At 35.4% G+C, this 21,128-nt stretch overlaps 4 protein-coding genes across 5 annotated transcripts; 2 read left to right on the top strand and 2 right to left on the bottom strand.

The window, feature by feature from the left end:
- The first annotated feature begins 161 nt into the window (after positions 1–161).
- Positions 162–2,211, top strand: LOC106101193 (cyclin-dependent kinase 20). Its single transcript, XM_013280342.1, has 6 exons — positions 162–468; positions 556–744; positions 868–989; positions 1,070–1,184; positions 1,563–1,790; positions 2,110–2,211. Exons 1-6 carry the CDS (start codon positions 235–237, stop codon positions 2,194–2,196), a joined length of 975 nt encoding a protein of 324 aa, XP_013135796.1. The 5' UTR covers positions 162–234; the 3' UTR covers positions 2,197–2,211.
- Positions 2,212–6,289: 4,078 nt separating this feature from the next.
- Positions 6,290–7,188, bottom strand: LOC106100911 (extensin-like). Its single transcript, XM_013279975.1, has 2 exons — positions 7,140–7,188; positions 6,290–7,026 (listed from the first exon to the last, which is right to left on the bottom strand). The coding sequence occupies exons 1-2, from the start codon at positions 7,186–7,188 to the stop codon at positions 6,290–6,292; spliced, it is 786 nt and encodes a 261-aa protein (XP_013135429.1).
- On the bottom strand, positions 7,136–11,374 carry LOC106101181 (transcriptional adapter 2B). Of its 2 annotated transcripts, none has more exons than XM_013280326.1 (10): positions 11,190–11,374; positions 11,046–11,105; positions 10,824–10,965; positions 10,529–10,746; positions 9,773–9,845; positions 9,358–9,511; positions 8,638–8,851; positions 7,754–7,827; positions 7,530–7,671; positions 7,136–7,384 (listed from the first exon to the last, which is right to left on the bottom strand). In XM_013280326.1, exons 1-10 carry the CDS (start codon positions 11,298–11,300, stop codon positions 7,244–7,246), a joined length of 1,329 nt encoding a protein of 442 aa, XP_013135780.1. In that variant the 5' UTR covers positions 11,301–11,374; the 3' UTR covers positions 7,136–7,243. The 2 variants fall into 2 exon arrangements, with proteins under 2 accessions (XP_013135780.1, XP_013135781.1); XM_013280327.1 differs by having other exon boundaries at positions 7,295–7,384; positions 7,754–7,822.
- A 445-nt stretch (positions 11,375–11,819) lies between these two features.
- Positions 11,820–21,036, top strand: LOC106101142 (WD repeat-containing protein 37). The gene is made up of 9 exons (XM_013280269.1): positions 11,820–12,279; positions 12,364–12,480; positions 12,795–12,986; positions 13,688–13,860; positions 14,131–14,362; positions 14,729–14,867; positions 15,324–15,393; positions 16,106–16,282; positions 18,106–21,036. The coding sequence occupies exons 1-9, from the start codon at positions 12,102–12,104 to the stop codon at positions 18,226–18,228; spliced, it is 1,401 nt and encodes a 466-aa protein (XP_013135723.1). The 5' UTR covers positions 11,820–12,101; the 3' UTR covers positions 18,229–21,036.
- Positions 21,037–21,128: the final 92 nt, after the last annotated feature.

Raw genomic sequence — 21,128 nt, 5'->3', positions numbered from 1 at the left:
TTCAGGTTTAAATAAATGCTGCTACTAATACTCAAGAATACTTTATTTTTTACCTATATAACTAAATGAAATTATTTTAGGTAAAATCAAAATCAAATTATACGATGTGATTTTAAAAAAGAAGCCATTCGACAACGGTAAAAAATGCACAAGACGAGATGCATGTAACCATAGCAACTTGTTCACAACAAATTGTCTTACACTGATACATTTTACAGTTTTCTTAAAATTTATATGAATATATTAGACATTCTTAAAACGAGTTCGATTATGGAGAAAGATGTGGCTAATTACTCAGTGGAGGGAAGAATCGGCGAGGGAGCGCATGGTCTCGTGTTCAAAGCAAGACATCTACCAACAGGGCGCGAAGTCGCGCTAAAAAAGATCTTGATAAAAAACCTCGAAGATGGAATACCTATAAATGTAATGCGTGAAATTAAAGCTCTACAACTACTGCGATGTAAATATGTTAGTATATTTATAAAGGGAATAAGTTTTTGTATAATGTTGTTACAGATATAAACACAAGTTAAAGCTTGTTTTATCTATTTCCAGATAATAAAATTATACGAGATGTTTCCACGAGGTATGAGTTTGGTCTTAGTACTGGAGTACATGTGCTCAGGTCTATGGGAGATGCTGCACCACAACCAGCAGGAACTGACCATCCCACGCGTGAAGACATACGCTCAGATGTTACTCAAAGGAACGCGATATATGCATGCACATTATGTTATGCATAGGGTAATTTTCAAACTACTAACACTTCGAATCAATACGATGACTGTCTTTTTAACATAGTAAACACCATTTTCTTGAATGTACCAAAACTAATAACAGAAGTGTAGCCTATGTATATTTTTCAAGGACTTGAAGCCGGCTAACTTGCTTATAAATCACGAAGGTATTTTGAAGATAGCGGATCTTGGTCTAGCTCGGCTGTACTGGCCTGATGGAGGAAGACCGTATTCACATCAAGTAGCTACACGGTCGGTTTTCTACTATAAAATGAAGTCTTATTGAAAACTTAGGTGGACATTTATTATTGTCAAATTAACTTTGATTTCAGATGGTATCGTGCTCCAGAGCTATTGTACGGCGCTAGGTTCTACAGCGAAAAGATTGATTTGTGGTCTGTTGGCTGTATAATAGCGGAGATGATTACGAAAAAACCACTTTTCGCGGTAAACTTTTCAAATTATAAAGCTTTATAAACATTTTATTGCTATTTTAAAACAAAAGTCAACATTTAAAACCACTTCGATTTTATGTGGTATTTAACGTGTATAAGTAAAACATTAGTATCGACGAAATGATGGGGACATAAACCAGAAAGTGTTGAGATTGAATGTGGATGGCTACAAAGGAAGAGGAAGACCGAAGAAAGTATGGATGGATTGTGTGAAGGAAGATATGCTTAAGAAAGGAGTGGATTCAGATATGACGGCTGATAGAGATGTATGGAAGAGCAGCACATACTGTGCCGACCCTCCATAAGGGATAAGGGCAAGTGGATGATGATGATGAAGTAAAACATTAGTATTTTCTATTTAAACTTACAGGGAGAATCTGACATTGAACAGCTGGCGATAGTTCTCCAACATTTAGGTACTCCTACAGAGGAAACATGGCCTGGACACTCCAAACTACCGGATTACCATAAGATCACCTTTCCAGAGTCGACGCCAACGTCTTGGACTGATCTCTTGCCCGGAGTTGAATCTGAGGCGATTGATCTTGTTAAATCATTCGTATTGTATAATGCTGATAAAAGAATATCTGCTAAAGAAGTAAGTTGTTAAATGAAATTTATAAGGAGTGATAATAACATATGTTTCTTTAACTGTAAATAGTTTATTTTTTAAGGCAGTGCTAGTTATTTCGCTTCATCACCATCACCAGCTCACTAAACGTCCCCACCGAGGGCCTCGGAGCCTACCCTAATATGGGGTGACTAGGCCATAGTCAACCACGCTGGCCAAGTGCGGGTTGGTTGACTTCACACATATCTTTGAATTTCTTCGTCGATATGTGCAGGTTGCATCACGATGTTTTCCTTCACTGTAAGAACGTCGGGTAAATATTTCGCTTATTACGTTTAAATTGCAGGCATTGAGGCATCCATGGTTCCACAACAGGCCATCACCTGCTGCTATTGAAGATATGCCAAAACCGAACATCAACAAACCGAAATAAAAATCATTCCATTTATTCCAATATTTTTATTCCCATGAAATCACATAACCGCTATTGAATTAATACAAATTAAAACTGTATATTATTACAAATGAAAATTGTACTTCGTTGACATTTGAGCCAATAATTTAGTTATAGCTTGCATTTTAAAGTAACACATAACTGTTACAGGATAAACAGAGATGACAATGTTAACCCCACTTCAATAATCGTCTTTAGTTGTTTGGAGAAAATTGATATTTTGCATTTTATAATTAAATAAAGAACAATTATTTGAATTAATTTACACAGTGAAGATAAACAGAAAAATAGTACATATTTTAAGTTTCAAATTACTTATAAAGAAAATGGTAAAACATAAATTTAGTTTAGTTCAAGAACCACAAATTTTATTGCCTACATAATGGCTAAAATATGCAAGGCATTTTTGCAACAGTTTTTAAAAGCTGGCAATGTCATTAAACTGTGTTTGACAAAGGTTAACAATGTCCTGTGTCCTGTTTATTTTAAATAAAAACCTATTTAAAACATAAAAAAACTTTTTCACCAACCAGTCCCCAAAGTATTCTTAAATAGACTTTCAGTGGGTCTCCCTGAATGTAAACCAGAAATATGAATTTACTTTAATATTGGTGAAATTTCAATTCTTACTAGAGACTCCCTAAAAACTTAAGGGTCCCCTAAAAAGGAACAGTTGGTTAAAATGGCCATATGACTAAGAATAAACTATAAAATTAAACTAGTGGTTTTATAGATTTAAATTTGTCAGTAAAAATTATCTTTTAATTTACTATACAATTATAACTGACATAACCCTTGAGTTATTTGGAAGGCTTTTTTGCCAGTTTGTGATCAAATACAGAACCAAATACACATATTAACTAGGAAGGCTAGGCTAGGTTAGGTTAAGCTAGGCTATAAAGTCGTTTTAATCATAACATTAGGAGATCATAAAAACTAATTAACCACTTCCACATTATACAAATGCAAACATTTCCTACAATATACATGGAATATACAAAAATATTTACAAATGAATCGTCTGAGAGCATGTTACGAATTTGTCTAAATAAAATGTTTATAAAAATAATGAAATTTACAATTTAAAAAAGTTATACAGATCATACCCATGAGTTTCCACTGCATAAAAACTTATTTTTTCTTTCTTTCTCAACATGTTTGTACAGGTGTACTTTTAAATAGATAGACTTACAAGGATCATATGGCAGTTGGCAATATTGTGAACTAACAATGTCATCTTGAAATTTTTTGACTAATGAGAGAACGGCAACTCCATTTTTAATAATTTCGAAATTACAAAAGAATAACAGATGTGCTGATGTAATATGTACTTTTGTTTTCTGATAGCATAAATTCGATGTGGGCAAATTGCGAAAGGTGGGATTTATGAGCTTCTTTGAGTGAAACTAGCAGGTCATTGTCATAAAATTGCCATAAGATCCTTGTAGGTCTATATGTAGTGGAGTTTAAAGTGATGTAAAATGACCAAACAATATATTTGAAATGAGATATACCTACTTAGAGTTTTGACCAAATTAACGTTAATGCAAAGAAATACATATTATAAAAGTTATGTGTCACATTTACATTTGGTGTTATCAAACATTTAAATTACTAATTTTATTCAGTTTAAAAAGAATGGTCCACTTTATTGAATATTAAAGAAATATATCACCTTACGCTTGTTGAAATCAGACATTTTATATTCTAAATATTATATCAATAATGTTAATTTTTAAAATTTCTTTCATCCCATCTTATGTATTCTACATTGGGGCATGCATAAACATCCCTAAAGATATAATCAGAAGTCTTTACATAACATAATTCTATGTTTTTTATCAAATAAATATTTTCTTAAAGAAAATTAAATTTACAAAGCGCCTTATTTAGTATTTAAAACACAGATTAAAAAGAGTAAATTAAATGTTCACATACCCTTTACTATAACCACAGCCTTTACAACTAATTGGCATTATAGATTTTTTTACATTATTCTAAGTAATGTAAAGAGTTGATTGTTACAAGATTAATGGTTACTTCCTGAGGTTTTTAATACCTACGAGTAGAACCTCGATAAGTTAAAGTCCAAGGGAAACACAAAATATTTTAAGTTATAGAGGTTTTAAGTTATCAAGGGTCTATGTTATAGAGATTTAGGGCTGTGATAGGAAGGGAACATATTATTTTTTGAAGTTATAGAGGTTTTTAAGTTACCGAGGTTTGAGTTATCGAGGTTCTACTGTATTTTGACCTGTAAATAAACTTTTACCAATAAAATATTTGTATTTGTATTTATAGCATAGTTACGAAACTATGCAGTACAAGTTAAAAAACACATTAATTTACGTTATACCATATCAGTAAACCCTTTTTTCCACAAAACAAGTAGACTTCCGACTCTTGCAGTCATTAAAATTAGGTTATTTTATGCTTTTGGACATTAGGAATCATTATTTATTTTTATTTTATTTTATTTATTATTTATTGAGGTAAAATGATTTGATTCTGTCCACTATAAAAGCAATCTTTACTATTAAAAGTAACATGCATTATAAAGAAATACTTCAATGTTTTTTTATTAATAATTTTTTAAATGATATTCCAATTTTTTTTTCTAAAACTCTGTAATTATTTATGGGTGATTGTAAAGATGCAATATATATTGAAAAATATGGCGACTTCAATTTTATTTCTCTATACATTTTTATTTTATACATGATTTAACAATTTGCAAAATTTGCATTTTTCAGTCAATCGCCTGATGGTTCTGCCTACACCAGTTTATAACCCTTAGTTTGTGCAATTAAGCTAAGCATATATCTATTTACATATTTACATTACTCTATAAGAGCAGTATAACCTCTAATAAATATGAGGTAATTGTCTTGTTTTTTACATTTTCCTCTAAAATACTTTTTATAAAAATTTACACTAAATTTTACTCACTATGGTATGTGAGAATCTTACCGTTGTTTCTAATACAAACTAAAACCTATTTCTAGTTCTCTTTGAATGAACTATAATGAAATGTCTTTGCAATAGAAACCTACATTTAATTTATATTTGTTACTAGCTTTCGCCCGCGACTCCGTCCGCGTGTAGTTAAAAAAAAGCATATCGCCTATGTGTTCAGCGCGAAGGCGCGAGCAATAGTTTTCTATATAATGACATCTGACATATTTTTTATAGAAACAACAGACAACAGCTGTGAGTTTAATATCCTTAAGATGCTCCTTAAGTGTTTCAGTATTCAGACATAAGTGTCGTTAATTGGTCACATATGGATCCTAAGGGTAGATTATTCAAACTAATTACACTTAAAGGACCCACTCAGAAAATTAGTGAAATTGTACCCAAAAATTGTAAATCCAAGTGTAATTTGGAGGCAAATCATCATCATCAGCCTTCATCTGCCCACTGCTGGATATAGGCCTTCCCCAATGCCTTCCACAGAATGCGGTCCTCCGCCTTCCGCAAAAGGCAAATTATGATGTAATTTTATTTTTATATTAATTTCTAAATGGTATTAAAGGATTTCAATTCAAGTTAAGTTTCAGGCTGGAGGCATTTTTAATATACTCAACAATAGAGGCTTTAATCAAATTCACAATTTCACTATAATACATAATGTACGGTATATTTCTAAAATTAGGCAATTGATATAAATTATATTAATAAATATTATTTATTTAATTTATTGTTGACAGCGCTCGACTGTGATCTAAACTAAGCTTTTTACTACAACATTCTACATTGCCAATATTTTTAATAAGACAGTCGGTTACTTTGAATACAAACTATTTGACAAATCACACTAAAATGATATATCAAGTACATAAGATGTAAAATAACACTCACATATTAAGTCCAATTGTTTTGAGCAGTACCGGAGCAGCATAGGGCGCGTTTGGGCGACCGCCCTGGGCGCCTGATAGGTGTGCCACAGGGATAATTACACTCACATAACACTTTTTATTCTCCTAGTCTCGAAAAAGAGGGCGACGTAGAAATTTTGCACTTTGAAATCCGGCACTGAATTTGAGTCCAGTTTTGAGCGACATTTAGTCAGTCACTGTTGGTTGGTCATTACCAGCCACATAAGATGCTCGGCGGTGTCCAGGTCGGGGGGCGTGCCTGCGGGCGGGGCGTACAGGTCTGGGAGTGGGGCGTTCGGATCGGGCTGCAGGGCGTATTGGTCTGGAGGTGGAACGTTCGGATCTGGCGGCGGGGCGTACGGGTCGGGGTGCTGGTCGTACTGGTCTGGTGTAGGAGCATACGGATCTGGGAGCGGAGCGTATTGGTCTGGAGGCAGGGCATACGGGTCTGGAGGCGGGGCATACGGGTCTGGAGGTGGGGCGTATGGATCTGGAAGTAGGGTGTATTGATCTGGAGGCGGGGCGTACGGGTCTGATGGTGGACCGTAAGAAGTGGGGTCTGGGGCGTACTGGTCTGGTGGTGGGTCGTACGGGTCGGGGTCCGGGGCGTACTGGTCTGGGTGCGGGGCGTACTGGTCTGGAGGCTGTTCATACTGATCTGGAAGCGGATCGTACTGATCTGGAGGCGGATCGTACTCATCTGGAGGCGGGACGTACTGGTCTGGAGGCGGGTTGTACTGATCAGGAGGCGGGTCGTACTGATCAGGAGGCGGGTCGTACTGATCAGAAGACGGGTCGTACTGATCAGAAGACGGGTCGTACTGATCAGTAGGCGGGTCGTACTGATCCGGAGGCTGGTCGTACTGGTCTGGAGGTGGGTTGTACTGGTCTGAGGGCGGGGCGTACTGGTCTGGAGGCAGGACGTAATGGTCTGGAAGGAGGGCGTACTGGTCTGCAGGCAAGGCGTACTGTTCTGGAGGCGGGGCGTACGCGTCAGGGAGCGCGGCGTATGATTCTGGGTTCGTAACGTACGTGTCTAAGGGCGGAGCGTATAGATCCGCGTCCGATGCATAGACGTCTGGGGCGAAAGCATCAGGCAGCGGGGCAGGAGGCGAATCTGGGGGCGGGTCTGGGGGCGGGGCGTGGTGCTATTCACGTATCCAGCCCACTGCTTGCAGATATCGACGCACCGCCACATCCGTGTCGCACTCCGCACTCGCCGCCCGCCTCAGTAGCACCCCCTTTAGCGTCACGTACTGCGCCGGCGCCAAGCTCAGTGCACTACATAGCTGTAATTGTAACAAATAAAATAAAAACAAAAACATCATTGACAGTAATACTATAATCAAACACAAAAAGTTATGACAAATGTTGAGCTAGCGACTTGCGAGTATTGAGTCAATACAATATATATATGATATATAATATGTTTACCTGTATTTCATTATTGTTGAGAAGATGCGTCGAGCAGACGCCGTTGCTGTTGCTGCATGAGCTCTTTCTGGAGCATCCACATGCGGTACTTCCGTCCCGTGTGCACTTTGGGCTGGTGGAACTTGAGCCGCTTTCGCCTTCTCTGTTCATACAAGATACAGACCATTGTATAACGGATGGAAATTTTTATAGAGATGTGTCGTGTATAACAAAATGAAGCTAACCTTTTTCTTGGCAGCAGCATGTTGTTCTGCATTTGTTCTTTTGTCTGGTTGATTTCCAGGCACCCACTGCTGCCCTGGCGAAAACAATCGTTATACGGAATCAAACCCAAAACTACACATCCACATACATGCATAATTCATACGCATTGCATGCAGATTTAACATTACACAAACATTTCTAGAATTTTTAAATATGACATTGGATTAATAAGATCAGATTTGTCCAGGTCGATGAACTCGACCAATAACTCGGTAAACACTTCTAACGAATCTATTAGACTCAGTAATTGACATTTAAAAAACACATTTTTGATTCTAGATCATCACGAAGAAGATTCATAGCCAATCTTATTTACAACGGATGAACGTCGAAAATTGAGGAAAAATCGTGCTTTAATTGTTTACGCAAGAATTTTTCCCTATACTCTGGTTTATTCAAATCACCAATGAATCACATGTTTTTCTCGAACATCGCAACCATTATATGAAAATCCTAATGGTAAAAGGGACATCCGATCAAGTAGTCGATAGTTCGAAGCCCGTTATTGACTAATATCATAAACCATATCTACTCTATAGCACAAATATATATATATATATAAAAGAAAGTCGTGTTAGTTACACTATTTATAACTCAAGAACGGCTTTACCGATATGGCTGAAAATTGGTGAGCTTAGAGCCAAGAGACGGACATAGAATACTATTTATTCCGTTAACGGATGGATGTTTCTCTCTCTCGATTTAATTTGGCATAGATGTAGTTGGAAGAACACATAGGCCATTTACTTTTGTTGACGGAGTCGCGGGCGAAAGCTAGTTATTAATATGAAAACCTAGTAAAAGAAATAAGGCAGTAATAAAATAAGAATATAGGAGAGCTCACGTGTAAATGAGCAGCGTGGGGGTGTTTCCTGTGCGCGGCGTGGAGGTCGTAGTGCGCGCACTCCTCGAGGCGCGTGACGCCGGCCAGCCGGTAGCGGTGCAGCTCAGCCAGGCGCACGCGCAGCTCGCGCTCGCGCCACAGCCCCGCCGCCGCGCTGCCCTGCTCCGCGCGCCCCAGGAACTGCGCCGTCCAGCGCAGCCGCTCCACGAACTCCCTGACACAACACTAGCTGTTCACGAGCGCCCAAACACAACGTATACAATTGGACTGTCTGTAATATCGATAAGTATGTGAAGTAGTAACTGCAACAGCGCTTACTTGATGCAGACTCGTTTATTGACGTCACTTAGACGTATCGTTAAAGAAAATACTAGTAAATAAACAGAATATATAAATTGAATAAAAAGGAATACTAGCTGTTGCCCGCGACTTCGTACTCAGTATTAAAAAAACATGATAAACAATCCCTCCATTCTTTCCATCCAAACTTACACATTTATAATATAACTTGGTACTATTTTTATATTATTGTCCTTTTCGCTGACCCCCTGAGTTTAATAGCATGGAAATATATAGCCTAAATCAAGTGTAGGGATTTTAATTAAAATAAAACTAATTAAAACATGCTATGGTTGCTGAAATTTTCAATAAATATAGTGTTTTTATGCTTTATTTTATTAATATAGATATAAAATAATACTACATGAAATGAATACATACTTTTTCTCTTTGGCAAGTTTCCCGAGTGTCCTTTGTTTGTTTCTTTGATTATTGAAGAATACTGAAACTAATTGATAGTCTCTCACTAGCCTTTTTCTTCTTGTTCGTTCTCTCAATCGACGTGTGTAGATATCCACTTGAGATAATTTGAGAGCTGTAAATAATTTTATTATTTAATAAAAAACAAACAAAAACCCTTCAACAACATAACTGTTAACTATAACTTCTAGAATCTTGTGAACTGTACTACTATAGAATCTTCTAGAATCTTGTGGACTGTACTCTTAGAGATTTTTATAATAAACTTGAAGATTGCTATGTTCGTATTTGTTTTTTATTTTTACAAACTATATTCAGTACAGGAAATACTTTGTTATGAGTAACATGAGTCAGAGTACAGAAAAATATAACTCACCAACATCTAACTCATCATCATCGGGATTTAATGATAATGTTGAAATTAGCTGTTCCGCTTCATGATCATGTTCCTGAAATATCACTTTCTTAATGTATAAGTCATAACTTTATGTATGTAATACAAAAACAGTGGACGCACACATTTGACTAAACTATCGCACAACCGTTGTGCGATTGTCGATTGTTTAGTAGTAGTAGTAGTATTAGTAGTAGTGGTAGTAGTAGTAGGGGTTATGGTCTCCGCAACTCCACGGCTAACGCATATTTTACTTGAGAAACAGGACATGGATTACTCCAGCCAACCCAGCTCTCCGAAAAACCCCAGCAAACCCTTTATGTTGCTGGTGATCTCCAAGAGCCATCTCAGCGAACTGAGATACCTAACCTATGTTTAGCAAACAATGTAACTGTTTAGTTGCACAACTTAAAATCGAGTAATGTGCACCTCCTTATAAGCACATAGGAATGAAAGTGAGACTAAACAGTTCAGTTGGGCAATAGTTTAGTCGAGGTGTGTGAACACTCTAAGTTGCTTGATGGAAAATGTTATCTCAGTTGTATGTTTGCAAATGTTTAAAATTTACAGGCAATATAGTTGCTTAAAATAAAAAAAAACAATGGACATTTAACTTACCAATCATTTCTATTTAATAAAATATAAAGTTAAACTCAACTTTTGCAAATGTTACATCATAATTTACTTGTATTTCATAATAGTGTAATGGTATTGTAAATATTAAATATTAAAATATACCCTTTCAAAGTCATCTCTATTTGGTGTATAACCTAAATGCAAAGCTTCTTCTGGAGTGACTGCTAGTGGAGGAAGACGAGATACTGCACTCGGTCCTAATGGACCTTCATCTCTATCTGCACAGTGCAGTGAAGGCCGACTTGTGCTTTCCACATTACCCCATGTAGCTCTTCCTATACTTCCCTCCAAATATCTAGTTATGTATTCATCTTTGGCCTCTAAAATAAAGTAGGTTTTACGACATTTGTTCTTTAGCATAAATTTATTTTAATCATAAAAACAGAATGTAGTATACCTTCTGGTGTTCGCGATTCTATATGTTTAGCGATATCTTCCCAATTCCCAAACCCAAATTGTTCTATAGCGTCCAATAGTCTAACTTCTTCATTGGCAGACCAACTTGTACGCCCCAAAAATATACCAAAAGCACCGGAGTCCTGGAAAAGCATAGAAAATCAAGAAAACATCTATGGTCAATATATAAGTAAATTGTACATCGTATTTTACCTTAACTTACCATAAACTGATAAGAGTGGTCATTTTTGTGTTGTCCAATTTCAGCACCGAGCGAAAAGCACTGAAAAAAGGTAGGAAAAAGTTTCCCTTTAATTTAAAACTCGCGCCAAAACTATAAACAAAAATGGCAGCCATGCAAATTTACCTGCAAACAAATATCAAAATCTATACATTCGGCACATCTTACACGAACACCATTTATTTCTTCTTGACAATAAGTACAATTATATTTAGCGTATAAATCCGAAAACGACATGTTTTTAATTTATACGCGTAACAGTCATACGTTGGCAGCTTTGATGTTTGGCTCGCCGGCCATGTTTTTTTTCCTTAGATCCAAACCAAAGACAAATTACTTTAAACAATCCAGATTATATTCAGATTCTGTCCAGATGGTTATTTTAGGATAGGGTATAAATAGACGAAATATCAACGACACAAAAAAACTATGAGCGTATGAGGTTCATCTTAAAATATTTAATAGCACTTTTAATTTACATAGCAAACAGATTTTTTATGAATCAATGTCCGCTTCGTATTAAGTTTTAAATACTATACGACTACCTGGGTTAGAAAGTACCAGTTTAAAGCTACATAGGGAACCATTGCGTACGGTGTACGGTTACAATTTGGTTACAGTTACAGTAAATTCCGATTGAATTCTGATGTTTAATTTACATTTTCTGCCATACCTGGCCATACCAACGTAATAACTTTATAAAGTTTGTTATAAACTGTGCACATTTCAGGTTACCAACATTAAGAAAATTTAATGTCAATCAATCTGCTTTTTTTGCTCTGAATATCAAGATTCTCATAATATTTTTAATTAAATATTCATACCAAGGCTCCGTATTACACATTTGCTAGTTCTTAGTTTTGCTCTCGTATGTTATCAAAAATAACCCTGGAAATATTGTTCTGATTAGGTGTTTTAGAGCCAAAAATATACATGAAAGTTGCTAAGAAATCGAGTTTTTGTTTTCCTTTGATCACTCATGTGCAATGTAATGTGCTAGTTTGCTAATTTTCCTGTACTTTGTATCGGTCCTCGACCATGAAATCCAGCAAACGAAGACTTCAAGCGCTTACGGAAGGTTCTGATGGACTGCCTAATTATATCAAAATGGAAGATTCAGAAATTTCTTTACCACCAGCACTAAGATCTCGTTTACATGAACTGTTTTCGCAAATAGAAAAAGAGTTTGACCTTCTTTACACTGAAAATTTAAATTGTAAGTTGATTTTATCCACTATTTAAATTATACACGTTACAAGTATTTTATCAATGGTCTTAAAATTTCGTGCTATTGTTTTAGTGCAAGAAAAAATTGATTTTCTTAGTGAAAAATTGGAGCGAGAGAGCTATATAGGAGATAAACCGAATCAAGATCTGATTGAATTTGAAACAACTGGAAAGAATTCAAAAGTTAAATGTAAGTATTTAACATTATCTTTGTTTATTTGTGTAGCAATTTTTTATGTAACAACATTTAGCAGTATTTTTTAAGAGATGTTATCATAAAAATAATTCTTGGTAAGACAAAAATGCACAGTCATTGTCAATATATTGCATTTATAAACAAGTCAAAATATTATCTACTATGCTTTCCTTAACCTCTGGATAGATTTTAATAAAAATTAAAAAGTACTTGTATTTATGTAATTATTTGTATTTGAAACTTTGTTACGATCCACTGATATTACTTTAAGATAATTAAAATTAAATATTCAACATGCATGCTTACAGTATCTCAAAGTAACTCGCAGAAGGTGAAAGCAAGTCACAAGCTTAGAGTTCAGACGAGCAAGATAGTCTCCAGTTTCAAAGCTCCCACATACAACTGTCAGCTTGTGAGAGAGTTCACTGGACATAAGGATGGTATCTGGGATGTCTCTACAGCTAGACCAGGGCAAGCACTTATTGGAACAGCTTCAGCAGGTAAAATGTAACAAATAGTTATGTTGATATTAGACGATTACTCTGGTTTTATACACATTGCAACAAATGTTGGGTAAGGGATTACCGATTATATTATTAATAACAGTGGGAACTGCATCCCACTTCTCTAATCCCACTGAATGAATTAAACTTAAAAAGTAGCCTATGTTTTTCTAGACTAGATCTGTGAAAAATTTCATCTAAATTTCTTTGAAAGTTTGGAGATACCGTATAACAAATATCCATACATCCATCCAAACTTTTGCATTTATAAGTATGATATTTAGGTAATTATGTTTTTATACCACAAGTTGTCAATATTTTACAGAAGTTAACTATAGGACTGACATGTTTGAATAAACCAGAATCTCTATACTTATTTACTTACTAATATAAATGTGAAAGTTTAGATGGATGGATGTTTGAAAGAGTTTGTACCCTAAATGGCTGAACAGACTTCAATGAAATTTGGTATAAATATAGAGGATAGTGTGAACACATAGGTTGCCTTGTTTTTTTTTATTCCACGCAGATGGAGTCGCGAGAAAAGCTAGTAATAAATATGGAAAATAGGTTCACTTTAGTCTATATTATAAACTACACTAGTTTAGGGTTAGGTACCGTTTTCTACTTTGTATAATTTCATTTCTATAAATTTTCTTTTGTTTTACATTTGTTTCTAATAATGTTTAATTTTTCAGATCACACAGCATGTATATGGAGTGTAGAGTGGGGCAAGTGCTTGTTGCAGTACACAGGACATTCGGGATCTGTCAATTCCATCCGATTCCACCCAACAAGAGATATTGCACTCACCAGCAGTGGTGATAACACTGCACATGTTTGGCAAGCTGCTGTCAATTGGGATCTACCGGTTTGTAAAATTAAAAATAAAACAAAACACGCTGTTTAACATATTTATAACATACTAGTCTGCAACTTTGTCCATGCTGAACTAAAAATAAAACTTACAAGTAGCCTATATGTTTTACATTCAAGCCAAATTACAGCAAAATCTATTAAACTGTTTTCAAGATCCATCCATCCAACTTTCGCATTTATAATATTAGTATAATTGTTTTCTTTAATTATTCTATTACTTTTGTAATGTCTATCTAAACAAGATTTTTTTAATTTTTTACAGCGTGGTCAGTCTTCGGAAGAAGAATTAGAAGGTGGTGGTGAGGAGAGTCTAGGAGAGGGTGGAGATAGACCTGAAGTATTAAGAACACCGCTCACAGAGCTGACAGGGCATATTGGTGTGGTTGTAGCAGCGGACTGGCTGACCGGTGGTGACCATGTGATCACAGCATCTTGGGACAGGACTGCTAATTTGTATGATGTGGAAACTGGTGATTGCTTACAAATTCTCACAGGTTAGAAAGTTCACATTATTTGTAAATGACATAGAATATTAGTAATTTTTATTTAGTTGATATTGAACACTTGAATTCGCTCAAATAGCAAAGAAAGAAACACAATTTCTGAAAAGTTTTGATATTGGTTTGCAACTATTTTGCAGGTTTAAATTTATAGAACTACTAACTATTACTTGCGACTTCGTCTGCGTGGAATTAAAAAATAATAAAAAGCATAATTTTTAAAATTGTCCAAGTAGATTTTTAGTTATTTAAAAATACGAAAATATAGAAATACAAATATTTTCTCTCTATGATATTAGTATATGTAAATATTTATCCTTATTTATATGAGAAAAATTATAGAGTTTTCATTATTGTTAGGACATGACCACGAGCTGACGCATGCATCAGCACACCACAGTTCCCGGCTGGTGGTGACGGCATCAAGAGACACCACTTTCCGTCTGTGGGACTTCCGTGAACCTATACACTCGGTATCGGTATTCCAAGGACACACTGAGTATGTATTTATGTTATTTGTTAATTTAAATGATAATTGACGAGTTTTCTTTTACATATCTTAAACATTTGATGCAATTTCAATTTTTTTTTTAAATACGTCTGAAATTTGACTCATAAATTTAACATAACATGTTTAAAAGTACATGGGAGAGAGGGTGAGGGGGTTGAAACATAATATAAATGTATGGAACTTTGATATGCTAACTACTATTATCATACTAATATTATAAACGCGAAAGTTTAGATGGATGGATGGATGGATGGATGGATGGACGTTGAGTTTGTTGCCTAAACGGCTGAATGGATTTCTATGAAATTTTGTATGGATGTTGATAGTCTCGAAGAACACATAGGCCTTTGTTTGTTCCCTTGTTTTTTATTCCACGCGGTCGGTGTCGCGGGCGAAAGCTAGTGATTAAAAAAAATAATTAAATTGCAATATTTATTATAACAGGAGCGTGACGTCAGCAGTTTTCACTCGCGAGGACAAAGTTGTCTCAGGCTCTGATGATAGATCTGTCAAGGTTTGTTTTTAATGTTTTTGTTACTTTTTCTAAATATTTTATCTTAACTGTAGTTTTTTAAATATACCTCAAATGAATAACAACATGAATTAAATTCCTAATTGTTAAAAACAAACTCGAATACTCGCCTTCATTATGTAAATACAGATTTTATTTCATAATATTAGTTATTTTGACAAAAATTGTAAGATAAGTTGAAGTAATATTCACAAATATTTATCTTACTAATATTATAAATGCGAAAGTTTAAATGGATGGATGGATGGATGGATGTTTGTTAGCGTATGTAGCCTAAACGGCTGAACGGATCTCCATGAAATTTGGCACAGGTTTAGAGCATAGACTGGAAGAACACATAGGCTACTTACTTTTGTTTTTTTTTATCCCACGCGGACGGAGTCGCGGGCGACAGCTAGTAGTTCATATTTGTAGTTGTTTGTGAGTAAATGTTCATACAGTTAAATGTCTGAGACGCTATTGCGGTTAGTTCAGTCAGATAATAAAATAAAATGAAACCTAAAATTACAATATGGCTAAGGTATCGTCAAATGAGGACTAGATGATGCCCAATGAGAGGCTCTGCTATCGGTTGTTTCTGACAGTTTTATCTAAGCCCATCATAATATAGTGTGTCACAGTATAACTTATGGCCACTGATTCAGATAGCCTTGTCTGTATACCTTTACCTTTAGTGAGGCTATATGTGTTTGAGGTGTGGGACGTACGCAACATGCGCTCCGCGCTGGCCACCATCCGGTCGGACTCATCAGTGAACCGCGTGTGCGTGAGCGGCGCCGGCCTCATCGCCATCCCGCACGACAACCGCCAGGTGCGCCTCTTCGACCTGCAGGGCCAGCGCCTCGCCCGCCTGCCTCGCTCCAGTCGACAGGTTAGTACACATTATTACCTATTACTGCATTAAAACTTTTACAGCCTTACAAATAAACGCGGTATAAAGTTAAAGTTAGGAATAAACTGAGTATAAGCAAAATTTGTACTAATATTTACTTACACAAGTTTCACTTTATACAGCGTTTATTTGTAAGGCTCTTATTGTTTGTAAAATTTGTAAAAATAACAATGAATTTACAATTAGCTAATAATTTCGTTACCATGGCAATTTTGTTTCTTTTCTGATATTAGGTTGTAGTTTTGGTCCCTTTCTTGCTTGACTTTTTTTTTAAATCAGTCACCCCCATTTATAAGAACAAGGGGGATGTGCAGGACTGTAACAACTATAGAGGAATAAAGCTCATGTCACACAGTATGAAAGCTTGGGAAAGAGTGGTAGATGCAAGAATCAGGGAAGAAAGTGAGGTATCTCGGAACCAATTCGGATTTACGCCAGGTCGGGGGACTACGGACGCCATTTATGCCATTCGCCAGTTGTGCGAAAAATTTAGGCGTGTGCATAAGAACCTGCACATGGTGTTCGTAGACCTCGAAAAGGCGTATGATAGGGTTCCGAGGGATGTTTTGTGGTGGGCTTTGAAAGTAAAAGGAGTGCCTGGGAAATACCTGCAGCTTATTCAGGCCATGTACTGGCGAGCCAGTACATACGTCCGGTCCGCTGCTGGCGATAGTGACAGGTTCGGTGTCTCGGCAGGTTTACACCAGGGGTCGGCTTTAAGCCCGTATCTGTTCCTCCTGGTAATGGATGCTTTGACATCAAACATACAGGAGGAGGCATCCTGGTGTATGCTTTATGCCGATGACATCGTGCTTGTCGGGGAGGATGAATGCGAGGTACAGAGCAGGTTGGAAGAATGGCGGGTTAAATTGGAGGGAGCTGGTCTTAAAATTAGCAGGACTAAAACTGAACATTTGTTTTGCGATTTTGGCGGTCCGACCAGCTTCTCTCCAATCGCCTTAAATGGTGTGCCTCTACCAACCTGCTCCGACTTTAAGTACCTCGGTTCTCTAGTCCAGTCCGACGGTGGCGTTGACCGAGACGTAAAAAGCCGAATAAATGCAGGTTGGATGAAATGGCGACAGGTTACTGGTGTGACTTGTGATCCAAGAATGCCTCTTAGGCTTAAGGGACAGATCTACAAGTCCATCATAAGACCTGTCGTATTGTATGGATCTGAATGTTGGCCCACCAAAGTTGCGGATGAAAAGAGATTGCATGTGGCTGAGATGCGTATGTTAAGATGGATGTGTGGTGTGACAAGAATGGATAAAGTTAAGAATGTGTACATTAGAGGAAGTTTGAAAGTAGCGCCAGTGGTGGAGAAATTGAGAAGCAAAAGGTTAGCGTGGTATGGACATGTTATGCGACGAAATGATGGGGACATAAACCAGAAAGTGTTAAGATTGAATGTGGATGGCTACAAAGGAAGAGGAAGACCGAAGAAAGAGGATATGCTTAAGAAAGGAGTGGATTCAGATATGACGGCTGATAGAGATGTATGGAAGAGCAGCACATACTGTGCCGACCCTCCATAAGGGATAAGGGCAAGTGGATGATGACCCCCCTTAAAAACGTTTCTTACATGTACAGGACTTACTTAAAAATGTTAAAAAGCCTTTTATAAATCACTCAGTGTTTTACGCATTACATTGCTTTGTTATCCTCTTGGCTCAGCACTCCAGTCTGTTTGTGCAGACCCTAAGATTTCAAGTGTGGAAGTCCCAATTCTCCTGTAGAAGTTTTTTTTTTTAAGGAAGAATGAATTGTGTTATTCAAATTTGTTTTGTATACACTTTTAGGGTCATCGTCGCATGGTGACGTCAGTGGCGTGGGCGGAAGAGATTTCCAACATCAATTTCTTCAGCTGCGGCTTCGACCGCCGCATCCTTGGCTGGTCTATCCAGCCCTCCAAGGACAATTAATGGATGACCATATCATATAGACTTTGACGTGTTTGTCGTCTCTTGTGAAACTATACTATTTACGAGTATTTGTGTTTGAACACAGTGTAGTGTATTTTTTTGTTGCAAAGAAAGTGACTTTTAGTATTAACAGCTTATAAAGTAACTGAACTAAAATTGATGACATGCACTTACAGTTAGCATAATTAAACCAGGCTTACAGTTTAATTTGTACAGTCGGTGAATTTAGCGGTTTTCCACTTTAAAAGTAGTCAGTTGAACATTATGGACAATAACCAACTCGGAATGGGACATAACTTTATATGTCTGTATACAAAGTTCAATGGTAAGTGGCTAATTTATTTTTATATTTCACTTTCAGAAAGATTAGTCTTGTAAACAAATCTTTCTGAAAGTGAAACACCGCGGATTTCCACGATTGTACCTTTATAGAGTTTTGATTTGCATTAGTTGTGAGTCACTGGCAGCTTATTGGCACCCAGTTATAATACACTGTAGTGAGCTGTTAGCTGCTAATTTAGTTGAGACGCAGCCCAATGGTTAAAGACTAACAGCCTTACAAATAAACGCGATATAAAGTTAAACTTAGGTATAAACTGAGTATAAGCAATTAATTGCTATAACTGAGTATAAGCGTTTATTTGTAAGGCTGTAAGTACATTGATATTTTCAACTGGACGACGAATTATAAGATTTGATTAATTAAATATTCTCTTGTTTGATTGCCCTTACTGTATTACATTAAGGGAGTCAGTGGTTTAGGGACTGATAGAGATGTATGGAAAAGCAGCACATACTGTTCCGACTCCATAAGGGATAAGGGAAAGTTGACGACGATGATGATGGTGGTTAAGGGACTCTGAGTGGCAGTTAGTTTACTGAAATCTCTTGCAGAGGCAGTAATGATTTGTTACTACATAATTGTAACTTAGCAAGGGTTTGTGGAATAATAAAAACTATTTTTATTATATTAATAAACTGGAATCATTAAATGTTGCTTTAAAAATCACATTTTCTTGATACTATTGGTTTTGTAAAATACCTTTATATTGAAACGGTTAAAAAGTGATAAGGATGCCTTTTAAATTTCTTAAGCTGTTTATTTTAAAGACTTTTAGAGCCTGTTCCACCACTGCCTGATAGTCTCAGATAGCTTAAAAATGACGTCACTGTCAGAATGTAACCAATATTTTACACTTTGGGTGGTTATCGGACAATTTGTTATATGGTGGGACAGGCCCTTATTTATTTTTCTCCATTTTAAACATTGAAGTTGTATTGTTTCAGTATTGATATAATTTAGAAGTAAGTTTGTTTATATGTGTATCTTAGGTTTTTAAAATGTTGTTAGAAATAATATTCTGTGATTTTAAAAAGGAAACTATAAAAAGTTATTTGGTATGTTAACATCTTTATTTCTTCATATTTATTCTCTTGTCTTTTGTTTATAATTATGGTGGTTAAGTAATCAAGAGAGAGTGTTTTTTCTTTAATAATATTAGTTAAAAACAAAATATATTAAGTACTAGTTAAATTAATTATTGTATGATCAATATAAGAAATAGCGGGAGAGAGTTACTTAGTAAAGTTATATAGGGACTTCGTAACTTAGATAAAAGCTAAATGTCTCCTACTAAAGTAAATTAGCCTTTATTATTTTGGGACGGTTAACACAATTGATGTAGGTATTATCTTATTTTCAGTGATTTTTAATAGTAATAAAAAACATACAAGAGAAGATACATTTTTGCTTAATATTTATATAAAGTAAGTGAAATTATTCATTTCTTAATTTTTATTTAAATTTGCTTAAGATATATGTCCTATGTACGGTAATAACATAACAATTATTATGTAAAGTGTTAAATTGTTGATTTTTAATATTTGATTATTAGAGTAAAATATATTTAATAGTTCTCGCCTCTGTATATTCTACAAAGTAATTTTAATAAAATCAAGTATAGATTATAACAATGTTCTACACGTAAATTACCGCTTTTTTTGTAGTGGCGTCATTGTTTAAAACTCAAATAATATGTTAATTTTTTGCTATAAATGTAATACTGTGGAGAAATCATTAGACAAAACATATCTTTAATTGTAATGTATTTGACGAACAAGTTATGTAGTATATAGTCTACCTAGTCAACAAGAAACAGTTTGTTGTGAACCAAAGAGCTCAAAACGACTTTTATTAACGAACTTCTAAAGACAGTGTTGCCCTCTCGATAAATAGATAATTCAATATTTGTTTCATTTGTTCAATAAAATAAAATATGTGAATACAGAATATCATTTCACAATTAATTTTAAATACGTTTTATTAGGTGTTTGTTTTAAAAGAAAAATGATTTATTTAATAAAGTCAATATTTATTACAGTAATATATTAAAATTATAATATTTTTATAACATTCATAAAGGTATAAGGTAATCTTATTAACTGTCGTGTAGGTATTAACTTGGTAGTGCCTGCAAATTTTAGATTCACATATTTTTGGATTGTCAACTCTGTACGTAAAGTATTTATAAATAACTGTTTATAGACGTTTAATATTTTAGTTTTAACTGGTAGTAAGGTTTTCAGATAGGACAGTTTCCATCACTTCATTAAATTTCATTGACATAATGTTCAGGAATTATTACACCTGTGAAAAGATCTTAATAAAATTATAGCAAGACTATTGGATAGCATAATATATGAACTGCTCATAGCACCCAAATGTAACGTAATGTATGCCCCAGTTACTAATGAAAGGATCTGAATATTTTTGTTATGCCAATTATGGTAAATAAAATGTAAAGTAAATATACATGGTTTCTTTTAATCTATCCACATATACTATTTTTTTCCAAAAACAAACAAAAGTATTGTAATATTCAGAGTTGTACAAAAGCTGA

Source organism: Papilio polytes, unplaced genomic scaffold, assembly GCF_000836215.1.
Source record: "Papilio polytes unplaced genomic scaffold, Ppol_1.0 DF824024.1, whole genome shotgun sequence".
Taxonomy (NCBI): domain Eukaryota; kingdom Metazoa; phylum Arthropoda; class Insecta; order Lepidoptera; family Papilionidae; genus Papilio; species Papilio polytes.
The sequence above is the reverse complement of the archived record's forward strand: the minus strand, read 5'-3'. Positions and strand labels throughout refer to the sequence as shown.